This window comes from Hemitrygon akajei, chromosome 32 (assembly GCF_048418815.1).
Source record: "Hemitrygon akajei chromosome 32, sHemAka1.3, whole genome shotgun sequence".
Taxonomy (NCBI): Eukaryota; Metazoa; Chordata; class Chondrichthyes; order Myliobatiformes; family Dasyatidae; genus Hemitrygon; species Hemitrygon akajei.
This window is the reverse complement of record NC_133155.1, coordinates 36,063,781-36,090,000: the sequence shown is the minus strand read 5'-3', so window position 1 is coordinate 36,090,000 and position 26,220 is coordinate 36,063,781. Positions and strand designations below refer to the sequence as shown.

Sequence of the window (26,220 nt, the reverse complement as noted above, 5' to 3'; positions counted from 1 at the left end):
GCTAAGGGGCCAGACCCAATCCCTATCTGGCTTCTTAATTACATTTCAGCTGCTGTATCGCGTGAGTGAAGCTACTGACTTGCATTAACTGTTTTCAACGTTAATTTAAAAAAAAAATTACACCCCTTGTTAGAGGTGTAGACTTACTGAATAAATATTCTATATTGAGAGCCCCATTACTTTCTTTCCTTGGCTCCTTTTGCTGACCAATTAACCTCTTACTATATCTTGGCTGGTGGTGTAGTGGTATCCACATGGGGTTTTTGGAGCGAGAGGTCCTGGGTTTGAATCCGGGCGGCTACTTGCAAGAGTTGCACCCCTGCTGGGTTAAGCGTCGATCTAGTAACTTGGCCTCGTAAAACAGATAAATGCTAAAGAAAAGGCAAGGATGCTGCCTGACGCACTAGAAGGAACTTTATCTTTTTTTTAATACTCCGATATTAAAAATTAGTTGCCTCCTCCCTGGATTAAACTAGATTACGCAATGGGACTAGATCGAAGGCCCTCAGCAATGGTGCTGTGTTGCAGCAATATCCCACGGCTAGTGTGAACATACAAAGTTTAAGGGAAGACAGAGCTAAAATGTGAATCCCTTCGAGGCAGTGTGTCACGGCTAAACTAGGAATTGTTCAGAGAATTCCCAGTGGTAAGTTCATCCAAAGCCCAGCCAAGAAGCTCCCTCCGCATCGTTCCAAACTGATGTCAGAGAGGGATAAATCAAAACTCGACAGCCTCTCTTCAGCTCTGTAGCTTTATGTACACATTTATTGACAGTAAAAGGCATAAAATTAAAACAAAATAACCAAAGAGAAGTTGAAAGCAAAGTGAGTGGGCAAAGTCCAAGTGTGAGTATCCAGCACAAGGCCAAAGTGCAAAGGTCAGAGAGCACAGTCCCAGTGCATAAGTCAGATGCACGGTGCAACGCTCTGTCCGAGTACAAAGTCCCAATGAGAGGAGCCTGAGCCAAGCCAGAGCACAGAGGCCCAGCGGGGGCCTGAGCACCAGGCTGAAGTGCAGTGTAGGCATGGGGTCTTCTGCAGGTGACAGAAAAACATTGTCTTTTACAAAATGTCCGTTTTATTGGATGGTGCTCCAGTACAATGAGAGACAAACACATGGTCGTTACAGTTGCACAAGATTTAAAACATAATAAATTAATTATGTTAATGAAGTTAATCAGTAGGTTTTATTTCTGGGCATGTTACACAGGGCTTCAACAATATTTGTTATTAAGCTTCCAGGTGCCAAATTATGTGGTGAAATAACCCACTGATTAAAGACATTACCACAGGGTCCTCAACTTGTCCTTTGCTTGTTTGTTTCATGGAACATTATCTTCTGTGCTAATCCTGTAAACTACATATTTACAGTGAGGAAATTGCAAGAAGATTCACCATAGTGTGCTGCCATTCACAGGTACCTTCTCTGGATCACAAAGAGCTGGAGGGAAGAGTTTGTACAATACACAGTCTACAGGATAGCAGGATTCTTTCCTACAATGCTCAATGGGATTCCCAGCACCCAGTCTCTGAGCTCAGCTCTGCTCCAAACAGAAGTGAACCCCTGACACTGATCAGCAGACTGAGCAACGAATGAAAAGACAGGTTACCCTTTCTCAGGCTGTGAGAGAGTGAGTCTTCGGTTCAGTAGGGGTTAGGAATGTGCAGGGTCCAAATCTCATTGCTGTGGTCCATCTAGGGAGGACCAAAACTCAGGCTTGGGATTCTGTGGGTGTGGTGGTGCTAACCCTCCTCTCATCTCAATGGAATCTCAGCTGAGCATGAGGATGGAATCTCAGCTGAGAATGAGGATGGAATCTCAGCTGAGCATGAGGATGGAATCTCAGCTGAGAATGAGGATGGAATCTCAGCTGAGAATGAGGATGGAATCTCAGCTGAGCATGAGGATGGAATCTCAGCTGAGAATGAGGATGGAATCTCAGCTGAGAATGAGGATGGAATCTCAGCTGAGCATGAGGATGGAATCTCAGCTGAGCATGAGGATGCAACATCAGAGTGTGTATCACTCAACTGTACACTGAGGGACGACGGTATCACAGGAGCTGATTCCTTCATCCCAGCTCTCTCGCTGACACTGCTCTACAAGCTGAATTTACAATTCTTGCAATTTGTTTATTTTTTAAAATTCCTTCAGAGCTGCTCACACAGAATTCATGCTGGCATAGACCACACAGCAAACCTTGAACTAGCCTCACCCACACAGGGCTTTGAAATAAATCTGAGGAGGTCCACATGAGACTGATGTGGTGACGGAAGATTTCAGCAATGGAGTTGATCTCTGCACTTGTCCAGAGCATGTAATGAGACGGGCTCGTCGATAACACACTTAGTCCAGTCGCTACAATGGAATGGAATTCTATACACAAATACAAAACTATTAGATTTACACAAGGGACTGATGCAGACTCACATCACTATAACATTCCCTAATAGTTTGTCCTATTCATTTTAAAATCATTAAACCAAATAAGAAATTAGGGACCAATGTACATCAATCTTTGGACAAATAAACATGCCAATGCAAAACTTTTTAAAAACTATTTAGCTTTCATTTAATCTGTAAAGTAGTATTTTGTGTTTATTTTTCAATTCCTTTGTGTTTCTTTTTTATAAAACGCACCAAATATTTAAAATTATTTCAGTCTTCAAGAAACCCCTTCCTTTAGGGTTGATTCCTGGCTGTCTCCATTTTCTCTCTCACTCCTTCCTCGCTGCTGTGCACGCAACACTTGCTGGTCAGTTGTTTGGCCGCGTGCTGGCCGTCGGGTAACAGTTCATGGCCCTTTGAAATCAGGTCCCCCACCTGAGGCCAGGTATGCCGAGGCTCCTAAGCAAGCAGCAGCTTCACAGTATCCAGGTATACCAGGGGGACCAGGCAAACCAGGGTGACCAGGTTGTCCGGGCATACCCTGCACACCTAATTCACCATGTCTACCGTCTGTACTCCGTCCTGGCATTCCTGCTGGTCCTGGGGAAATGAAGAGAACAAGTACTCACTTTAACAATACTTGTTAATAATGGATTGCTGGCATAGTTTATGGATCACAGACCAAGAAGGGTTAATGGGAGATGGCAAAGGAACTGTGCAAGCTGGCAGGGTGGTTGAGAAGGCATACGGTTCGTTGGCCTTCTTTAGTCGAGGGATTGAACTGAAGAGCCATGATGAAATGTTGTATCTCTATATGCTGGTAATATCACACTTGGAGTATTGTGTTCAGATCTGCACAACTCATCATAGGAAGGATGTGGAAGGTTTGTAAAGGGTGCAGAAGAGGTTTACCAGGATGCTGCCTGGATTAGAGAACATATCTTATGAGGAAAGGGTGAGTGAGCTGGGCTTTTCACTTAGGAGAGATGGAGGATGAGAGGTAACTTGATATGGGTGTACGGTGATAAGAGGCATACATAGAGCGACAGACAGTATCCTTTCCCTAGGGCAAAAATGGCTAATAAGAGAGGGCATAATTTTAAGATGATTGAAGGAAAGTAAGAGAGGATGTGACAGGTAGGTTTTTTTTACACAGTGAGTGATGGGTGCATGGAACACTCTACCAGGGCTGGTGGGATAGGCAGATAATTAGAAATATTTCACTGAATCAGAGATAGGTACATGGATGAAAGAAAAATGGAAGGATATGTGGGAAGGAAGCATTAGATTGCTCGGAATAGGTTACAAAGTGAGAACAACATAGTGGGTTGAAGGACCTGTACTGTGCAGTACTGTTCTCTGATCTATGAACAAGAGAGACATTAACAGCAGGCACTGCTTTTGGGAATTGGGTTATGCAGACAAGGTTTCTAAAGTTGTAGAAAATCCTCTAAACCAGGGACAAGGTTTCTAAAGTTGTAGAAAATCCTCTAAACCAGGGGTGTCAAACTCATTTTAGGTCACGGGCCGGATTGAGCAAAATGCAGCTTCATGCGGGCCGGATCAGTCGGACGCGTGCAAACGCAGCTTTCGTTGCCTCCGTTTTTTCAGCCTGCTCTCATGTTTCTCAGTCTCTGCTATAACTACAAAGTGTTTCACTTTACAAATTCCGTTTCTTATGAAGAAGACTGCCGAATAAACACTAAAAACCCTGAAAACCTGGTACCTGAATAAACTCAGCATTAGCCATATCATACGCCATAGGTGCTTCGATTACTGGGGCCAGCTTTAATAGTAATTAGATATTCTCTCGCGGGCCAAAGATAATTCCACCGCGGGCCGGATTTGGCCCACGGGCCTTGAGTTTGACATATATGCTCTAAACCCTCTGTAATAGATTTTTACAAACAGATTTTGAAGGACAAAATAAGCTAAGAAAGTGAATTTGAAGACAAGAGGAAAACAGATGCTGGAATCTGGAACTAGAAACAATGCTAGAGGGACCCAGCAGTTCAGTCTGCATCCGTGAAGACAAAAGGTGGCAGTGGAAGTTTTTGGTCACAACTTTGCATCAGGACTGAGAGGAAACGGGAAAGGGTGCAGGCACAGAGCAGTATGAAGTGGGGTGGGATACAGGCTGGAAGGTGACAAGTGGAACCATATACCATATAACACACTGAAGAAGTGGTAGGAAACTGGGAAGTTCCTCAAAGTGCGAAGATAAGATCCCAGCAGAGTGACAAGGTTTATATCCAAGACAAGTTGTGTACACACTTTGGGGATATCAGGTTCCACAGACCGAAGCTGTCAAAGAGAGAGCAGTGACAGAAGACTCCCCTGTTACAATGATTACCCAATGCACACTTGTGAGTACACTAAAACCTCCAGACCACACTGTGTACTAACTGAGAAATTGTTTTTTGTAATTAAAACTGGGGCTTGATTGGTTAAAAAGTCTACTGAATCAGCAGATCAATAGGACTGGAGTCTGGGGGCTTACTGTGGTGGGTCCACCATTGGAACAACTGTTGCCATGACTCACAACCCTGCCACACTACACATTCTTGGGTGTTCAACCACTCCTGCTTTCTGCAGCCTCGCCTGAATCAGACTCGATCACTAGGTTGGGTAGTTTCATGTGCTGCCAGAAGAACATCAGTAAGCCAGTGAAAATTAATAGGCAGTCAGATATATAGAATGACAGGGATATACCTTTAGACAAATGTGAGGTGTTGCAGTTCGGTAGGACCAACCAGTAGTGAACAGTAGGGCACTGAGGAGTGCGGAGGAACAATGTGACCTGGGAATACAGGTCCATAATTCATTGAAAGTGGCATCACAGATAGATAGCATCACAAAGAAAGCTATTGGCACATTGGCCTTCATAAATCAATGTACTGAATAAGGAGTTAGGATGTTATGTTGAAGTTGTATAAGACATTGGTGAAGCCTAATTTGGAGTACAGGTGGCCCCCGCTTTTCGAACGTTCGATTTACGACAACTCACTGTTATGAAAAACTTACATTAGTACCTGTTTTCGCTAACCAAAGAGGATTTTCGCTTTTACGAAAAAAAGACGCCCACTTTATACGTGTGTTTACCCCGAGAAAGACTACAGTGACCGTGAAGCCTTGTGCGGGCAGTTGCTTGCGCATGCACGTACGTGCTGATTTTTTTCTCCAAATCGATTTTGGTTCGCTGCCTTCTCGAGTTTGATAAGTGAAACTACACCATACCTACAATATTTCTACTTAATATAGGGTGTAAATTTATTATATAATTCCTGCTTTTACTATATGTTAGTGTTGTTTTAGGTTTTATGTGTTATTTGCTTTGATTTGGTAGGTTATTTTTTGGGTCTGGGAACGCTCAATAATTTTCCCATATAAATTAATGGACATTGCTTCTTTGCTTTACGACATTTCGGATTACAAACGGTTTCACAGGAATGCTCTACCTTCGGATTGCGGGGGAAACCTGTATTGTGTACAGTTCTGGTCATTTACCTGCAGGAAAGCATAAGGTTGAAAGCATACAGAGAAAATAACCCAGAGGACCTGAGTTATAAGGAAGGATAGGACTTTATTCCTTGGAACGTAAAAGATTGAGGAAATTTGATGGAGGTGTACAAAATTATGAGGGCTATAGATAGGGTAAATATAAGTAGGCTTTTTCCACTGAGCTTGGGTGAGACGACAACTAGAGGTCATGGGTTAAGGGCGAATGATAAAGTTGGATAGATACATGGATGCTAGGCTTATGGAGGGCCATGGTCCCAGTGCAGGTTGATGGGAGTAGGCAGTTTAAATGGGTCAACATGGACCTGATGGGCCAAAGTGCCTGTTTCCGTGCTGTACTTTTCTGACTCTGTGGCTCAGAAATCCCAATGAACAACAGTGAGTACGCAGCAAGGCTGAGTAACAGGGTGGCAACCTCCAAATATGCAAATGTAACCAGAGCTTCACAGAGCAGCAGGACAGTTGTCCTCAACAAGTGGGATCCCAGTGTCAGTCAGTGTCCCTATCAGGATGGGGCCACGCGGAGGGTCAGTCACCACCGGGCTGGGCTGGAGCACTGTGGAGGCTGAACCTGGCCAGGCAGGGCTCCCATTTCCCCATTCTTTATTGTTGAAGTAATCAGCACAGGGTATCCTCTCCCACCCCAACACACACAGTATGGGAGAGTGTGGAATTCAGTTCCCAGGAGAAGAGACTGAGTATAGATAGGCAGCAAACAGGACGCTGAGAACGATTCCAATAGGATCAGAGCGCACAGTCTCAGAATACAAGGATGTTCCTTTAGAACAGAGATAAGAGACATTTCTTTAGCCATAGGGTGGTAAACTTGTGGAATTTATTGCCATGGATGGCTGTGGAGGTCATGTCATTGACTATATTTAAAGCAGAGATTGATAGAGGTTTAAAGCAGAGAATTGGTAAGGGCGTCAAAGGTTACAGGGAGAAGGCAAGAGTATCAGTTGAGAGGGATAATAAATCAGCCATGATTGAATGGTAGAGCAGACTCAATGTGCCAAGTGGCCTAATTCTGCTCCTATCTCTTATGGTCCGGGGACTTGATGAAACGGGAAATGGGAAAGTTTTACAATAACCATCCTTGTACTACGCAGAGTCAGCACATATCTGAAAGCTGACCAATATTGAAGCACCCTCCCCCTTACCTGTAATTCCAGGTGGGCCTGGCAGGCCAGGATGTCCACGGCCCGTCTCACCTCGATCACCCTTCTCTCCTCGTTTGCCTGAAGGTAACAAAACAATAGATTCAGAGTAATTGGCAGGGATTTCTGTTAGATGAGGAAAAAGTCAATACAGGAGTTAATTGTTGCATCTTGGAATTTATCAGGGATCAATCACTCCGTGTTTTAATCAATGGGGATCAATCATTGGATTTCTTAATAAGGGAGCGATCACAGGGGTATATTGTCAATAGGGATCAATATCTGAGATTCTTATTTAAATAATTTCTTAATCAATAGAGGAGTGATCACATGGGTGTATTGTTAATAGGGATCAATTTCTGAAATTCTTATTCAATGCAAACTTAATTATGAACAAATCAATGGGATGTCCATCACTGGGATTTATTATCAATGGAGGATCCATCACAAGGAATCATAGGCTTGGAAGGTTATATCATTTATGTTTATGATCAACGGGGTCAATCATTCATCTCAATCAATGGTATATCAACCACTGGGTCCTATCTTTGATTGGAGTTGCGAAATCACAATGTGTTTGGAAGAAGGTGGACACTTACCCTTTGGTCCTGTATTTCCAATCTGTCCCTGAGGGCCTGTCAGACCAGGCAGACCACGAGGTCCTGGAATACCGTGGTCTCCTTGTTCACCAGGTGAGCCTACTGGTCCAGGGGGTCCGGAAGGTCCTGTCATCCCTGCACCACCCAATACCTGTCTCCTGGCACTGACTGCTGCTGCTGCTAACTGTTCTGAAACAGAAACAAATAAAGGGAAACTGTGTGAGAAGTTCAGCTAGCCAGAAAGCAACAGTGGTTGATCCAACTGTTGCTCTCCACAGGTTTGTTAAATGAGAGAAAAGTAACACGAGGTAGTAAGTTCAATAGTTGATCATTATTCTGTGTTGCAAACAACATTGTTTCAAATCCACTCATATTCAATTGTACACAAAGTAAATGTATTACACAAATTCCCTAATATAAACACACAGATATATGTGTAAATAATATATCAGTGACACTGATACTCAATGCTAGTAACCAAGTGATATGTACTGTAATCAGTTACACACATTAACAATTAGTTACAGGTCAGTATGCATGTGAAATTTTGTAATGTATCATACATTCATTAACACGTGCTCATGAAATATAGGGCTGCACAGTACGTGTGATGATTAGCACAACACTTTACAGTACCTGCAACCCAGGTTCAATTATGGCTGCTCTCTGTAAGGAGTTTGTATGTTCTCCCTTTGACCATGTGGGTATCCTCTGGGGGAATATGTGCACCAGGACTTTGTGATAGACTGGCAGGTATCTCATTGGCCACATTATGTCAAGATCTCATTAAGGAACATGACAAGGCCTTTGACAAAGTCCTGCATGGAAGTCTGGTCCAGAAGTTTCAGTCACTTAACATTCAGGATGAGGTAGTAAATTGGATTCAACATTGACTTAGTGAAAGAAGCCAGAGAGTTGTAGAAGGTGGTTGTTTCTCTGACTGGGGGACTGTGATTAGTAGTGTATGGCAGTGATCGGTGCTGGGTTTGAAGTTGCTTCTCATATATGTTAATGATTTGGATGATAATGTGGTAAACTGGGATCAGCAAATTTGTGGATGACATGAAGATTGTGGGCGTAGCGAACAGCAAGGAAGGTTTTCAAAGCTAGCAGAGTGACCTGGACCAGTTGGAAAAATGGACTGAAAAAGGGAAGATGGAACTGAATGCAGACAAGTGGGAGATGTTGCACTTTGACAGGACGACGCAGAGTAGGACTTACACAGTGAAAGGTAGGGTACTGTGGAGTGTGGTAGGACAAAGGGCTCTGGGAATACAGATCCATAATTCCTTGATGAAGGTGTCACATGTAGGTAAGGTCATAGAGACATTGAGTTATAGAGCACTACAGCACAGAAACAGGCACTTCAGCCCATCTACTGTCTACTATTATCCTGCCTAGTCCCATTGACATGCACCCATACCATACCCCTCCCAGAAAAGCAATAATTTAAAATATTCTTCAATTTTGAAATTGAACCCGCATCCACCATTTTCATTGGCAGCTCATTCCACACTTGCATCATCCTCTGAGTGAAAAGGTTCCCCCTCCAGTTTCCCTTAAATATTTCACCTTTCACCCTTAACCTATGACCTCCAGTTCTTATAATTTTGTATACCTCTATCAAATCTCTCGACATTCTCCTACACTTCAGGGAATAAAGTTCTAACGTGTTCAACCTTTCCATTTAATTTGGGTCCTCAAGTTCTGGCAATGTCCTTGTAAATTTTCTCTGCACTCTTTCAATCTTGTTAATATCTTTCCTTTAAGTAGGTGACCAGAACTGCACCCAATGTGCCAAAGTAGGCCTCAGCAATGTCTTATACATCTTCAACGTAACATCCCACTTCCTGTACCCAATGATATGATATATGAAGGGTAATGTGTTAAAAGCTCTCTTTATGAAACCTGTGATGCCACTTTCAAGGAACTAGTATTCCCAGATTCCTCTGTTCTACCACAGTCCTCAGTGCCCGACCATTTATTGTGTAAGTCCCACCCTGCATTGTCCTCCCCAAGTACAACATCTCAAACTCCCACAAAGCCAATGTCGAATCCAATTTACAACCTCACCCTGAATGCCAAGCAGCTGAAACTTCTTGGCCAGCATCCCATCTGGGTCCATGTCAAAGCCCTTGCTAAAGTCCGTGAAGCCAACATCCTTCATCAACCTTCCTGGCAACCTCCTTCAAAAACTCTGTAAGATTGGTTAGACATGCACAAAACCATGTTGACAATTCCCAATCAATCCCTATCTATCTAAATACTTCTATACAACACACACAAAATGTTGGTGGAACACAGCAGGCCAGGCGGCATCTATAGTGAGAAGCGCTGTCGACGTTTTGGGCCGAAACCCTTCGTCAGGACTAACTGAAAGGAAAGATAGTAAGAGATTTGAAAGTAGGAGGGGGAGGGGAAATCTGAAATGATAGGAGAAGACAGGAGGGGGTGGGATGAAGCTAAGAGCTGGAAAGGTGATTGGCAAAAGGGATACAGAGCTGGAGAAGGGACAGGATCATGGGATGGGAGACCCGACGCAGACTGGGAGACCATTTCGCTGAACCATTTCTCTGAAATGGGAGAAATGGGAGACCATTTCTCTGCTCTGTTCGCCAGAGAAAGCAGGATCTCCCAGTGGCCACACATTTTAATTCCACATCCCATTCCCATTCTGATATGTCTATCCATGGCCTCCTCTACTGTCAAGATGAAGCCACACTCAGGTTGGAGGAACAACACCTTATATATTCTGTCTGGGTAGCCTCCAACCTGATGGCATGAACACTGATTTCTCTAACTTCTGTTAATGCTCCTCCTCCCCTTCTTACCCCATCCCTGATTTATTTATTTTTCCCTCCCTTTTTTTTCACTCTCTGCCCATCACTCTTTGTCTGTCCTCCATCTCCCTCTGGTGCCTCCTTCCCCCCTTTCTTTCTCCCTAGGCCTCCCATCCCATGATCCTTTCCAGCTCTGCATCCCTTTTGCAAATCACCTTTCCAGCTCTCAGCTTCACCCCTCCCCCTCCTGTGTTCTCCTATCATTTTGGATCTCCCCCTCCCACTTTCAAATCTCTTACTATCTCTTCTTTCAGTAAGTCCTGACGAAGGGTCTCGGCCCGAAACATCGACTATACTTCTTCCTATAGATGCTGCCTGGCCTGCTGCGTTTCACCAGCATTTTGTGTGTGTTGCTTGAATTTCCAGCATCTGCAGATTTCCACGTGTTTGCGTTTCTAAATACTTCTATGTCTGGTTTTTTCAAATAACTTCCAATAACTTACCCACTCCTAATGTCAGGCTCAACAGCCTACAATTCCCATCTTATACTTAGAGCCTTTCTTAAACATGGAACAAAACTGGCTATTGTCAAACCCTCCAGCACCCCAATGGATAACGATGTTTTAAATACCTCTGCTAGGTCCCCTGCAATTTCTGCACGAGACACTCACAAGGTCTGAGGGAACACCTTGTCAGGCTCTGGGGATTTATCCACCCTCATTTGCAACAGGACGGTAAGCACTTCCTCATCTGTAACCTGTATATAGACTGTGTTGACTCACTTCTATAGACTCTGTGTCTATTTGAGTAAGAATAGATGCCAAATATCTGCTTAAGATCTCCCCATATCTTCCAGCTCCATGTACAAATGACCACGCTGATCTTCAGGAGGACTACTATTATCCATTGCTATCCTTTTTCTCACAATATCAGTCAAGGCCTTTGGGATTCTCCTTCACCTTGTTTGCTAGAGCAACCTCATGCCTTCTTTTACCCCTTCTGATTTCTTTCTTACATTTCTTATACTCCACAAGTCCCTCGTTTGCTTCTTCCTGCCTATACTTGCTATACACCTCCTTCTTAACCAGGGTCTCAATATCTCTCAAAAGCCAAGTTCCCTAAACCTGTTAGCCTTGTCTTTTATTCCAACTGGAACATAGAAACTCTCTACTTTCAAATTTCAATCTGAAGGCTCCCACTTAGAGTAGACATTTGTCAGAAAACAACTTGATTGGTAGCCCTTCCACAAGTACCCAAACCCTCCACCAGCGGTAACAGTGTGTACCATTGACAATATGCACTGCAACAACACACCACAGTTCCTAAGGAACACCTGTAGACCATCTAGAAGGATGAGAACAGTAGATACCTGGGAACACCACCACTTGGAAATCCCCCTCCAAGTCACTCACCATCTGACTTGGAAACACATCACTGTTCCTTCATTGTTGCTGGATCAACATCACGGTGTTCCCTCCCTAACAGCACTGTGGGCTCAGAGACTGCAGCGGTTGAAGAAGTCAGCTCCTCACCACCACCATCTCAAGGGCAACTAGGGATGGGCAATGAATGGCTTAGCTGGAGACTCCCACATCCCGTGAATGAATAAATAATTTTAAAAAATTGCCCCTGAGAGCTTTTATACCTAAAGCTCTCCAATTAATTCCGGTTCATTGCACAACATCCATATAACCATATAACCATATAACAATCACAGCACGGAAACAGGCCATTCCGGCCCTCCTAGTCCGTGCCAAACTCTTAATCTCACCTAGTCCCACCTACCCGCACTCAGCCCATAACCCTCCACTCCTTTCCTATCCATATACCTATCCAATTTTACCTTAAATGACACAACTGATCTGGCCTCTACTACTTCTACAGGAAGCTCATTCCACACAGCTATCACTCTCTGAGTAAAGAAATACCCCCTCGTGTTTCCCTTAAACTTTTGCCCCCTAACTCTCAAATCATGTCCTCTCGTTTGAATCTCCCCTACTCTCAATGGAAACAGCCTATTCACGTCAACTCTATCTATCCCTCTCAACATTTTAAATACCTCGATCAAATCCCCCCTCAACCTTCTACGCTCCAATGAATAGAGACCTAACTTGTTCAACCTTTCTCTGTAACTTAAGTGCTGAAACCCTGGTAACATCCTAGTAAATCGTCTCTGCACTCTCTCTAATTTATTGATATCTTTCCTATAATTCGGTGACCAGAACTGTACACAATATTCCAAATTTGGCCTTACCAATGCCTTGTACAATTTTAACATTACATCCCAACTTCTGTACTCAATGCTCTGATTTATAAAGGCCAGCGTTCCAAAAGCCTTCTTCACCACCCTATCTACATGAGACTCCACCTTCAGGGAACTATGCACTGTTATTCCTAGATCTCTCTGTTCCACTGCATTCCTCAATGCCCTACCATTTACCCTGTATGTTCTATTTGGATTATTCCTGCCAAAATGTAGAACCTCACACTTCTCAGCATTAAACTCCATCTGCCAACGTTCAGCCCATTCTTCTAACCGGCATAAATCTCCCTGCAAGCTTTGAAAACCCACCTCATTATCCACAACACCTCCTACCTTAGTATCATCAGCATACTTACTAATCCAATTTACCACCCCATCATCCAGATCATTTATGTATATTACAAACAACATTGGGCCCAAAACAGATCCCTGAGGCACCCCGCTAGTCACCGGCCTCCATCCCGATAAACAATTATCCACCACTACTCTCTGGCATCTCCCATCTAGCCACTGTTGAATCCATTTTATTACTCCAGCATTAATACCTAACGACTGAACCTTCTTAACTAACCTTCCATGTGGAACTTTGTCAAAGGCCTTGCTGAAGTCCATATAGACTACATCCACTGCCTTACCCTCGTCAACATTCCTCGTAACTACTTCAAAAAATTTAATAAGGTTTGTCAAACATGACCTTCCACGCACAAATCCATGCTGGCTACTCCTAATCAGATCCTGTCTATCCAGATAATTATAAATACTATCTCTAAGAATACTTTCCATTAATTTACCCACCACTGATGTCAAACTGACAGGTCTATAATTGCCAGGCTTACTTCTAGAACCCTTTTTAAACAATGGAACCACATGAGCAATACGCCAATCCTCCGGCACAATCCCTGTTTCTAATGACATCTGAAAGATCTCCGTCAGAGCTCCTGCTATCTCTACACAAACTTCCCTCAAGGTCCTGGGGAATATCCGGTCAGGACCCGGAGATTTATCCACTTTTAAATTTCTTAAAAGCGCCAGTACTTCCACCTCTTTAATTGTCATAGGTTCCATAACTTCCTTACTTGTTTCCCACACCTTACACCATTCGATATCCTTCTCCTTAGTGAATACCGAAGAGAAGAAATCGTTCAAAATCCCTCCCATCTCCCTCGGCTCCACACATAGCTGACCACCCTGATTCTCTAAGGGACCAATTTTATCCCTCACTATCCTCTTGCTTTTAATATAACTGTAGAAGCCTTTCGGATTTACTTCCACCTTATTTGCCAAACCAAACTCGTAACTTCTTTTAGCTTTTCTAATCTCTTTCTTAAGTTTCCTTTTACATTCTTTATATTCCTCGAGCAATTCCTTTACTCCATGCTGCCTATATCTATTGTAAACATCCCTCTTTTTTCGAACCAAGTTTCTAATATCCCTTGAAAACCATGGCGCTTTCAAACCTTTAACCTTTCCTTTCAACCGAACAGGAACATAAAGATTCTGTACCCTCATAATTTCACCCTTAAATGACCTCCATTTCTCTATTACATCCTTCCCATAAAACAACTTGACCCATTCCACTCTCTCTAAATCCCTGCGCATCTCCTCAAAGTTAGCCTTTCTCCAATCAAAAATCTCAACTCTAGGTCCAGTCCTGTCTAGAATAGAATAGAATCCAATCCAGAATAGCTGATCCCCTAGTGGCTCAACCACGAGCTGCTCTGAAAATGGATCTTGTTGGCATTCTAGAATCTCCCCATCTGGGAATTCAGCACCAATCAGATTTTCCCATTCAACCTGCATATGGAAATTTCCCATGACTATTATAACATTACCCTTTTGGCATGCATTTTTTAATCTCTCATTGTAATTTGTAGACCACATCTTTACCACTGTTTGCAGCTCTGTATAGAACTCCCATGAGGGTCTTTTTACCCTTGCAGTTCCTTAGCTCTACACCTTCTGACCCTATGTCATCTCTTTCTAATGATTTGATTTCATTTTTTACCAACAGAGCAACACCACCCCCTCTGCCTTCATGCCTGTCCATTCAAATTTGTATCCTCGGACCATAAGTTCCCAGCTATAATCTTCTTTCAACCATGATCCAGTGATACCTACATCGTACCTGCCAATCTGTAACAGTGCTCCAAGTTTATCTACCTTGTTCCATATAATACACATATTCAAATATAACACCTTCTGTCTGCTATTCATCCTCATCAATTTTGTCCACCTTTTACATTGCAACTCATCTTGCTGACTGCAATTTTGCCCTGTCATCAGCCTCTCTTTGCTAGGAGTCTCACTACATAGTGCCTATGTTTGTCAACCAGCTACCTCATCTTCAGCACTATCACTCTGGGTTCCTCCACCTGCTAAATTAGTTTAAACCCACCCAAACAACTCTAGCCAATCTACCCACAAGGATATTGGACCCCCTCAGGTTCAGGTGTAACCTGTCCTTTTGTACAGGTCATGCCTTCCCCAGAAGATCCATAATTCTGAACCCCTGCTCCCTGCACCAGTTCATCAGCCACATATTCACCTGCCAAATCATTCTATTCTTAACCTCACTGGCACGTGGCACAAACAGCAAACCAGAGATTACTACCCTGGAAGTCCTGTTTCTCAGCTTTCTACCTAGCTCCCTACAATCTCTCTTCAGGACCTCCTCACCTTGTCTACCTATGTCTGTTGCATGGAGCGACTGGGGGTGAACCCAAGAGCAGGACACAGGCACGGAGACAGACTGGGACATGACCTGGACACGAAGCCTTGACTTGACTGGATGCTCGGAGCCTTGACTTGGACACGGACCACGAGGAGACAGACTACCCAACTCGGAGTAGCGGCAAACGGCTGGGCCTACTCAGCTGGAAGGACCTGGACAACGAGGAGACAAACTACCCAACTCGGAGTAGTGGCCAACGGCCAGACCTACTCAGCTGAAAGGACTAGGACAGCAGGTTCTCGACTCGATCCAGGAACTGCAGAAGTCAGGCTCTCGACTTGACCCCGGAACTGCGAACAGCAGGCTCTCGACTTGGCTCATTCTCAGCAGCCCGGTACGAGCATAGCTGCCCTACTGAGGTGATGAACCAGCAGCGAGTAGATGTAAACTGGGGCTTATATGATGACCTGTTCGAATAAGGATCAGGTTCCCTAATCAAGGAGCCCAGTGGAACATGGGGTAAAGGAAATTAACCAAAACAAAGAGTCAACGGGCCGGACCGTGACAATGTCATTGGTGCCAATATGTACCAAGAGTTCTGGCTACTCATCTTCGCCTTTGAGAATGCCATGGACCCAATCAGAGATATGCCTGATCGTGACACCAGGGAGGCAACATACCATCTAGGTGTCCTCTATGGTGCCCACAGAACCTCATCTCTGTTCCTTTGACTAAGGAATCTCCTATCAACACTACAGTCCTCTTCACCTCTCTGTTCTGCTGAGCCACAGCACCAGACTCAGTGCCAGATATCCAGTCACTGTGTCTCTCCCCTGGTAGGTTGTCCCCTTCAATAGTATATAAAGTTGTATACTTATTATTGAGGGGAACAGCCACAGGTATACTCAGCACTGGCATAGTCCCCCTCCACTTCTTCTGACTGACACAAAATTACCTGTGTCCTGCAAACTAGGGGTAACTACCTCCCTGTTGTTCCTGTCTATCACCTCCACATTCTCCTGTATGAGTCTAAGACCATCAAGCTGCAGCTCCAGTTCCTTAACAAGTTTTGTCAGGAGCTGCAGCTCAGTGTACCTGGTGCAGATGTGTTCACTGGAGGTCTCCCAGACTTCCCACATCCCACACAGAGTACAGAACATTGCCCCTGGAGCCGTCCTTAATAAACTACTACGCCCGAACAGATGAGGAATGATCTGAGAGAGAGTAACTTACAGGACAATTTATCTCACCCAAACCTGATCTCGCCTCAGCCTGATGAGCCATAGCCACTCTAAACACCGACACACTCAAAACAATGGCGGCTCCAAGAATGGTCGCACCAGTTGCATGTTTTCATTTTCATTGCCCCTTTCTAACGAAACCCTCTTGCTGATTGGTCGCTCCTCACCTCAGAGAAACAGAGAAATCTTGTGTGTGTTCCTCTGGATTTCCAGCATCTGCAGATTTTGTTTTGGTGTCTATTTGTTCTGTTCTCAGCCCCAGTGTGGCACGGTTCTGCTTTACTATTAGACTTGGGTTGTTCCCAGTGGCTATCTTGTACAGTGGACTGTTTGATGCTCAGTGTTACCAGGATGGTTACTTCATGACACACAACATAATCGTCAGTGAGACCCAGTGCTTGTACACGGCACTGCTCAGTAATGTACTGACCTTGCATCATTTTCAGGCACACCTCAACGATATGCTGATCTCCTGCATCTCGCCCCTGTCAAAGTAAATGGAAGCAGTCACGATGGAGTCTTGCCCAGTCCGGAGAGGTCACACAGATTCTAATTCACCTCACCCTTACAGTCAGTGTCGAAAATGAACCCACCAACAACTGCTCCCTGTGACATATAATTATGACATACTTTTTAACATTTTTATTCTGAGGGATGTGGATGTCATCATCAGGGCCAGCAACAACTGCCCATCCCTAATTGCCCTGGAGGAGGAGGGGTGATCTTCCTCCATGAATCTCTTCAGGCCTGCTGGTAATGTTCTCCTGCAGGGCCACAGAGGAATCAAACCGGCCAATGATGACGGATCAGCAATGGAGATGGTGAGTGATGTGGGAGAGATCAGAAGTTGCTGTTTTCATATCCTTGATGGCAGAGGGTAGCAGGTTTGGGGATGCTGGCAATGAAGCCAGGTGGCCACGTGCCTGGTGGGTCCACACTGCAGCAGCAAAGGGACTGAACACTCTGAATGAATACCTTTGTCCCAGACACGGCTGAGAGTCTTGGAGTTACCCTCATCCAAGAGGAGAGATTTCCATCACACTCTTGACTTGTGCCTTGTAGACAATAGGAAGAGTCTGGGGCATTGGGGACTGAGTCACTCATGGTGTTATTCCTAACCTGAGCCCTGGTCTATTGACACTGACCTCTCACCCATAGCTGGTGCTGGTGGGGTATGCTGTCATGGGGATGTGGTAACTGCAGATGAGCAAATCTGAAGTTAAATAGAAAAAGCTGTAAATAATTCGCAGGTCAGGCAGCATCTGTGGTGGAAAAATCAGACATGATGTTTCGGGTCAATGACATCAGAAAAAGTGACTATTCATCGGATCACACTGAAATGTTAACTCTGTTTTTCTATCCACTGATGCTCCTCTCCGCATCAATTTTAAGGGAGTTATTTTTTTTTCTTTTAGAGCTATTTCAGACACATGACTCACTGCAAATGCCCAGCGGTTTCTGCTTTAAATCCTGAAGGGTTTGTTTCTGTTTGAGCTCTTGAGTGAGACACTAATAACTGCTCAGCACTGCCACCGTCTGGCAGATGGTGTCCATGCAGCTACTTACAACAATTCAGGAACGTTAGATGCAGTTTAAAACACTTCTCTCAAACTTACAGAGTTGATGCATAAAGTAGACCAGCCAATTTCGGAGCTCAGCAGTAATGTGGGGATAAACAAGTGGATGATCCAAAGGGAAGAGTGGGGCTTTGTTTCAGCTCTTACACAATTTGAACAACCTGTGGTCACTCCTGTTAACACTGTGGCCTGGACTTCAGCAGGTGGAGTGTAAGGATTCCACTGCATGATCCCATCAAATACTTCCCATCCGGATACGGCCTGGGTTCATCCCGTTTCAATTCCCTGTGGCTCATTAACTGTCAGTTAACACCGCTGTGGGCTTACAGTACAGAGGAGAATGGGCAGAAAGTAAACAACTGCGAACCATCCGAAGTTACCAGGACTCCGTGTGAATTAAGAGACATGGGAGTTCTTTGCAGCAACAGCACCCTCAGCATCCTGTCCCTCAGGAGACGGTGGAGGAGGGCAGACACAAGGGAGCTGCCTGACTGTGTGCTATGCTGGTTTCTGTGCCCATTCCCTGCCCAGTTCCACCCCCTCATCTGACAGGGGCTCGCCCAGGCAGCAGAAATACTTACAGGGAATCCCCGTTTCCCGGTTGCTCCTGGAATTCCTCGCACTCCGTTGGGGCCCCGGGACCCAGACAGTCCGGCCCGGCCCTGAGCTCCGGGCTCACCCGGGTTACCGGGAGCACCTTGATATCCTGGTTCCCCTGGGATACCTTGCTGGAGGGACATGAAGAAAGGAGGGTTCCAGTGGTGTCAATGGCACCCCCATTACCTCCCCCTAACCCCACCACCCTTCTCTCTCCTCCTCTTCCCACACAGCTTCCCCACCATCCCTCAAAACAGCTTTCTCCAACCATTCCCCTCAGTCCTTTCCCCGCCCATCCCACCATTCCCACTACCTCAAGCACTTCGGCACCCACCCTCCCCTGAACCACACCTCTCCAGCCACTTGCCCTCTCCACATCCACATCAAACTTATTCCTCACACCAGCCATCTCTCCTCAAACCCTCATCCCTTTGTTAGCAAGTAACTAGATTCCCTTTACCTCTTCTGCACCCTCTCTCAAGCCTTTATGTCCACATTGTAGACAGAGCTGCACACAGACGGTGTGGTGGCAGGTCCTATATTGAATAAAGGGCCCTCACAGATTTCTGTCTACACCAGGACTTTGTGAAAGATGGAGCTGGACTGTGGTGACTTATTGCAAGCTGCTCTCTGCTGATCCGAGGAAATCTGCAGATGCTGGTAATTCAAACAACACACACAAAATGCTGGTGGAACACAGCAGGCTAGGCAGCATCTATCTCCCTATAGATGCTGCCTGGCCTGCTGTGTTCCACCAGCATTTTGTGTGTGTTCTCTGCTGATCCACTCATTACAAGGCCCAGGATATCATTTGCTATTCAACCACTTTCTCAACGCATCTGCTGAATGGAAACTTGCCTCCAGATCCCTCTGCTCCTGAATCTCCTTATTCCTGTTCTCTTCAGTTTCTCACTTCCCACTGTCACTGCTAAAATGTAAGACTTTACATTGGACCGTAAGACATAGGAGGAGAATTAGGCCATTTGTACAATTGAGTCTGCACTGCTATTCCATCATGGCTGATTTATTATCCCTCTCATCCACATTCTCCTGCCTTCTCCCCATAGCCTTTGATGCCCTGACTAATCAAGAACCTATCAATCTCCACAGGTATCTGTGGCAGTGAATTCCACTGATTCTGGCTAAGGAAATCCCTCCTATCTCATTCTAAAGGGATATCCTTCTACTCTGAGGCTGTGCCCTCTGATCCTAGACTTCCCTCCATTAGGAAACACTCTCTCCACATCCACTCTAGTTAGGCCTTTCAATATTCAATAAGTTTCAATAAGAAGTTCCCTCACTTTTCTAAACTCCAGTGAGTACAGGCTCAGAGCCATCAGACACTCCTCATACGTTAATCATTTAATCCCTGGGATCATTCTCGTGAAACTCTTCTGGACTCTCCCTAACGCCAGCACTAACTTTCCTAGATAAGGGGCTGAAAACTGCTCACAATACTCCACTCACTCTGACCATTTCCTTAGAAAGATTCAGCATTACATCCTTGCTTTTATATTCTCGTCCCCTTGAAATGAATGCTAACATTGCATTTTCCTTCCTTACCACTGACTCACCCTGCAAGTTAACCTCAGGGAATCCTGCACAAGAACTCCCAAGTCCTTTCCTACCTCCAATTTGGTTCTCTGTATTAAAAATAGTCTATCTTTACTTCTTCTAATAAAGTTTATGACCATAGATTTTTCTATATTATCATCCATCTGTCATTTCTTTGCCAAACCCCCTGATTCTTCCATACTATCTGCCCTTCCACCTATCTTTGTATTGTCTGCAAACTCAGCCACAATTCCATCAATCAAGTCAGTGATGCATAATGTGGTCCCAACACTAATCCTTGTAGAACATCGCTAGTCATCAGCAGCCAACCAGGAAAGTTCCTTCTTATTCCCATTCTTCTACTCCTCACAGCCAGATAATCTCCAAACCATGCTAGTATCATTCCTCACAGAACTGATGGGCCAAATTGCCTAATTCTGCTCCAACTGTGTGTCTTATGGTTTTCTATAATACCATGAGTTCTTATTTTGTTTAGCAGTCTCATGTGCTACACCTTATCAAAAGGTCTTCTGAAGATCCAAGTAAACAACTGACTCTCTTTTGCTTAACTGCCTGTTATTTTCTCAAAGAATTCCAACAAATTTGTGAGGCAAGAATTCTCCTTAAAGAAACCATTCTGCTTTGGTCTATTTATCTTGTGCCTCCAAGTACCCTGAAACTTTATCCTCAATAATGGATTCCAACATCTTACCAACCACTGAGATCAGGCTAACAGGCCTATAATTTCCTGTCTATTGCCTCCCTCCCTTTTTAAAGAGTGGAGTGACATACACAATTTTCGCGTCCTCTGGAACCATTTAGTGATTCTTGAAACATCACAAATAAGGACTCCATATTCTTTTCAGCTCCTTCTTTCAGACCCCTGGGGTGTGAGCCCATATGGTTCAGGTGACTTATCTATGTTCAGACCTTTCAGCTGTGCCACATGCAAATTGGCACAATGTTAAGAAGATAAGAGAGTTAAATGCATGGCTCAAGGATTGGTGTGGGAGAAGTGGGTTTGAATTCATGGGAAATTGGCACCAGTATTGGGGAAGGAGGGAGCTGTTCCATCAGAATGGGCTCCACCAAAACTGTGATGGGACCTGGATCCTGGCGAATCACATAAACAGGGTTGTGGATAGGGCTTTAAACTAAATAGCAGGGGTGTGGGTTCAACAGATTGGAGAAGTATGGATAAAGTAAAATATAAAGTAAAAGCAAAAGTTATAAAAAGAGAAAAGTAAGAATGAAGTGCAGAAAAGTCAAGTGCAAAAGACACAAAGAATTCGAGACTTTAAAGGCTCAATGAGTGAGTGTAAGAGCTCTTTATCTCGATGCCCATAGTATTTGTAACAAGGTCAGTGAACTTGTGGCACAAATCAGTACAAAGAGGTATAATTGAGTGGCCATTACAGAAACGTGGATGCAGGGTAGAAAGGACTGGGAACTAAATATCCTTTTAGTTAAGGATGAGACCAGGGTGACAGTGAGAGAAGAAATTAGATCTAAGGAGCAGAATGTTGAATCCATCTGGGTAGAGATTAGGAATAGTAAAGGGAAAAAAATCACTGATGGGAGTTGTCTATCGGCCACCGAATGATAACATTACAGTGGCACAGGCAATAAACCGAGAAATATCGAAGACATGTAAGAATGGACCAGCAGTTATCGTGGGGGACTTTAACTTGCACATAGATTGGGTAAATCAGTTGGTCAAGGCAGTCTTGAGGAGGACTTCATAGAATGCATGGTAGCTTTCTTGAACAGCATGTTACTGAATGTACAAGGGAACCTGCTATCTTGGATCTGATCCTGTGTAATGAGACAGGTAAAACAAGGGCTCCTCTTGGAAAGAGTGATCACAGTATGACTGAGCTCCTCATACAAATGGAAGGTGCAACAGTTCGATGGGTGGATCCAGATGAGGGGTTGATAGACAGATGGAGGGGGAGGGAGAGGTGGGAATGATGTCAGAATCTGGGAGGTGATAGGTGGAAGTGACAAATGTCTGAAGTAGATGTAATCTGATTGGAGACGACAGCAGACCATGGACTAAAGGGAGGTAGATGAGGGGAACTGGAGGGAGAAGGTTTGGGTGAGGGGCAGATCAACAGGGCAGGAGAGGGGAGAGACAAGGGTTGATGGTGGCTGTTGGGATAAAGGAAGGATAGGAGGGGTGAGAGTGGCATTGGTTTAACATTTGCAATTTCCCTGTTCTCTGCCACTGCCCCAAATCAAAAGATATAAGGATATTTATGTGTTTATGTCAGTCCATTTATGACCACAACCTCTGCACTTTCCTCCATACACCCCTCAACAACCAGGCATGCATCCCTCCTGGTCTACGTGTTTCATCTGCTGGATGCAGCTGGCCTTTCTTGTGCCTGTCCTTTAAGGTTTTAACCTCACTCAAATCCTCAACCTCACCACCCTTTCCCTGAGACTTCAGCAACTTCCCAGATGTTCAACTGAAGAAAAAGACTCACTAAGTACCTCAGCCATATCCTGTGCCTCCTTCCTTGCTGGTCTCTGATCAGCCCCACCTCTCCCCTTGCCTAGAGCGTGGTTTTGAAATCTTCACATTTGCTACAGTCAAAGAGTTGGACAGGTCCTTTGGCCCAACGGATTCATGCTGAGCTTTGTACTGATAAGATACACTATTGATCCCATTTACCCACATTGTCCAGATGCCTCTTAAACGTTGTGAGTCTCTAGCTCCAGTATCTCAAGCAGCATGAGCCACATTCCAGCCTCTCTCTCTGTGGGAAAACTCTCATTCTTCTGCCCTCTCATTTCCGATTACCCTTCCTTTCTGAACCTTCAAGTTGGTTCACAGCTTGGTATCTGTCAGATGTCATTCCCTGCTCTAACCTACTCCTATTTCATTGCTCCACTCCCTCTGCCCAACTGGATTCTGCCCGAACCACTCTCCCCATACAGGTCTCTCATTGTTCGATTACACTATTGCTGGTTTGTCTTGGATTCCACTTCACCCAGGGCAGTTCTGATCTCACCCCACTGTATCTGACTGTCCCCCAACTAATTATTTATACCTTGCAGTGGGCATCCCTTCTCCAAATACCCCTCTTCCCCACGTCGATCACTTCTCCTCCCCTCCCTCCCACGCGCATCTCGGGAAGGACACACACTGTCTGTGGTCACACTGACCTGTCCTTTCACTCCTGGCTCCCCCTCGTCTCCCTGCAGGGTAAAGAAGACTTGTTGTTAGCTGGATTCATGTACAACCCAAACGCACCAAAGCTGAAATAAAAAAAACTGCAGATGCTGGAAATCTGAAACAAAAACAGAAAATGCTGGAAACACTCAGCAAGTCAGGTAGCATCTGTAGGAAGAGGAACAGTTAACGTTTCAGATTGAAGACCCTTTGTCAGAGCATTGAAGTTCAGCTGACCGGACCCACCGCTGGGAATAAAGAGGGCTGGCAGTTCAGACAGACAGACAGACACACACACACACACACACACACACACACACACACACACACACACACACACACACACACACACACACACACACACTCTCTCTCTCTCTCTCTCTCTCTCTCTCTCTCTCACACACACACACAGAGCAGATCAGCAGCCCTGAACTAGAGCTGAAGACAGACAATTCTCATCGATCTTCAAAGTTGTGTTATCAGATCACCCCCACCCTCAGGCCCCAGACTGGGATCTGTCACAATGTCCTTGGGCCTTGTCTCCAGAACTGGTACAAGGCTCCTAGGCTCTCTGTCTGGACCAATCTCAGACCGGAGGGTCCATACTGCACAGGAATGGGCCACTCTGCCCCCATGTCCATGCTGACCATTAAAAATTAATTTCACCAAGTCTTCACTGACCCATTTTATTCTTCCCTCAGATCCCACTACTCCCTTACCGCTGAGGGCTAATTAACCTATCAGCCTGTCTTAGGAAGGTGGGAGGAAATCCATGCAGCCACAGGGAGAACATGCAAATTCCGCACAGACAGCACTGAAGGTCAGGGTTGAACTTGGGTCACCAGTGTTGTGAGGCAGCATTGCTCCATGAGTGCACCTGTGCCTCCCCGGTCCTGGGGTCTGGCTCAGGACTGGGGGGTCCATCGCATCCTGAGAAATTGTTCACTTGTGCCACCTGACGCCAGCCAAAGCTGAGATCTGGACCCCTGGTGCATTTGGGAGCCGGTGTCCTGTGTGCACATCATCAATACTTCAGGACAAGACACAATTAATCCCGGGATTTGTCATCTATCCACACTTGAACCCAAAAAGTAAGTACCGCAGATGCTGGAAACCTGAAGTAAAAATAGAAACTGTGAAATGCCCAATATGTCAGTCAGCATCTGAAACAGAGTTAACCAGTCAGGTCTGAGGAAAGTCATCAGCCTGAACATTAACTGTTTCCTTATACGTGGATGCTGCCTGACCTACTCAGGGAAAGGTTTAAAATGATCTAAGCACACTATGTCTTGTATCCATGATTCCCCAGGATATTACCTTTTCACCTGGATCGCCATCCAAGCCTTCCACTCCGGGGTCTCCCTGCAGCAAGAACGAGAATTAATGAAATCAAGCAGATTAACTCCAAATATGGAAAGCACAGGAAACCATAGGCAGCACACACGTGTGTACCCACACATAAGTACAAACAAACCCCGCCCTCCTACCTTGTACCCACACGTACATACAACACCAAATATAGAAAGCACAGGAAACCATGGGCAGCACACATATGTATACACACACGTACATACAAACAAGCCCACACACATGTACCCCGCACGTACAAATGAGCCCACTCCACACAAACACACACACACAAACACTCACACACAAACGCAAACACACACACACTCACACAAACACACACACAAACACTCACACACAAACGCAAACACACACACACACACAAATGCAAACACATACACACACACACACACATGCAAACACACACACACACACACACACACACACACACACACACACACACACACACACACACACACACACACACACACAAGTAGACAAACACACACACAACTGTTAAACAAAATCAAACTGAAAGAACCAAGGAGACTGAACTGTTACCCACAATCACACAGAGTACAGGATCACGTGTGCAGACCATAGCAGCATAAGACATAGAAGCAGTATCCAGGCAATTAGGTCCATCAAGTCTGCTCCACCTTTTAATCATAGCACCAATCTCCTGCCTTCTTCCGTAACCTCTGAAGCCTTTACTAATCAATAATTTATCAACCTCTGCTTTAAATATTGACTTGGGCTCCACCAGTTGTCTGTGACAATGAATTCCACAGATTCACTACCCTTTGGCTAAAGATATTCCTCCTCATTACTGTTCTAAAGGGACAGATTTCTATCCTGGAGTGTGCTCTCTGGTCCTGGACTCTCCTGCTATTGGAAACATTGCTGGAGAGTGCATGGAATGCGCTGCCAGGGTTGGTGTTAGAGACATTTAACAAACACTTACGTGATTGATAGAAAATTGGAGGGCTATGTAGGAGGGATGATTAGATTGATCTTCGAGTAGGTTAAAGGCTTAGCACACCATCACAGGCCCAAGGGTCTGTACTGTGCTGTAATATTCTCTGTTCTATGTTCTACTCAACCTCTTCTCCACATCCACTCCAGATCAGCTTGCCAAACATACATACACAGAAAGACACACATGTATAGGACATCCAAACAAGAGTTGCAAATATGTAAAAAGACACACATACACAAACAGAAAAAACACCCTCCCACAACATCCCCTAGACAAAATCACAACTAAGGCAGTGATACCTACACAGGCAGATAGAGAGAAAAGGAGGCACACACACACACTCATGCACAGATACAGTGGTCACATTGGA

General features: G+C 44.8%; 1 protein-coding gene across 1 annotated transcript in view; it reads right to left on the bottom strand.

Moving 5' to 3' along the window:
• Positions 1 to 2,547: 2,547 nt before the first annotated feature.
• Positions 2,548 to 26,220, bottom strand: part of col9a2 (procollagen, type IX, alpha 2) — a 116,061-nt gene continuing 92,388 nt past the window's right edge. Inside the window, exons 26-32 of the mRNA XM_073034283.1 lie at positions 24,842 to 24,886; positions 23,518 to 23,550; positions 18,777 to 18,923; positions 17,049 to 17,103; positions 7,664 to 7,852; positions 7,068 to 7,145; positions 2,548 to 2,988 (exon numbers count right to left, since the gene is read on the bottom strand). Coding sequence (XP_072890384.1) covers positions 2,795 to 2,988; positions 7,068 to 7,145; positions 7,664 to 7,852; positions 17,049 to 17,103; positions 18,777 to 18,923; positions 23,518 to 23,550; positions 24,842 to 24,886 — 741 coding nt within the window. The 3' untranslated portion in view covers positions 2,548 to 2,794. The remainder of the gene's footprint in view (positions 2,989 to 7,067; positions 7,146 to 7,663; positions 7,853 to 17,048; positions 17,104 to 18,776; positions 18,924 to 23,517; positions 23,551 to 24,841; positions 24,887 to 26,220) is intronic.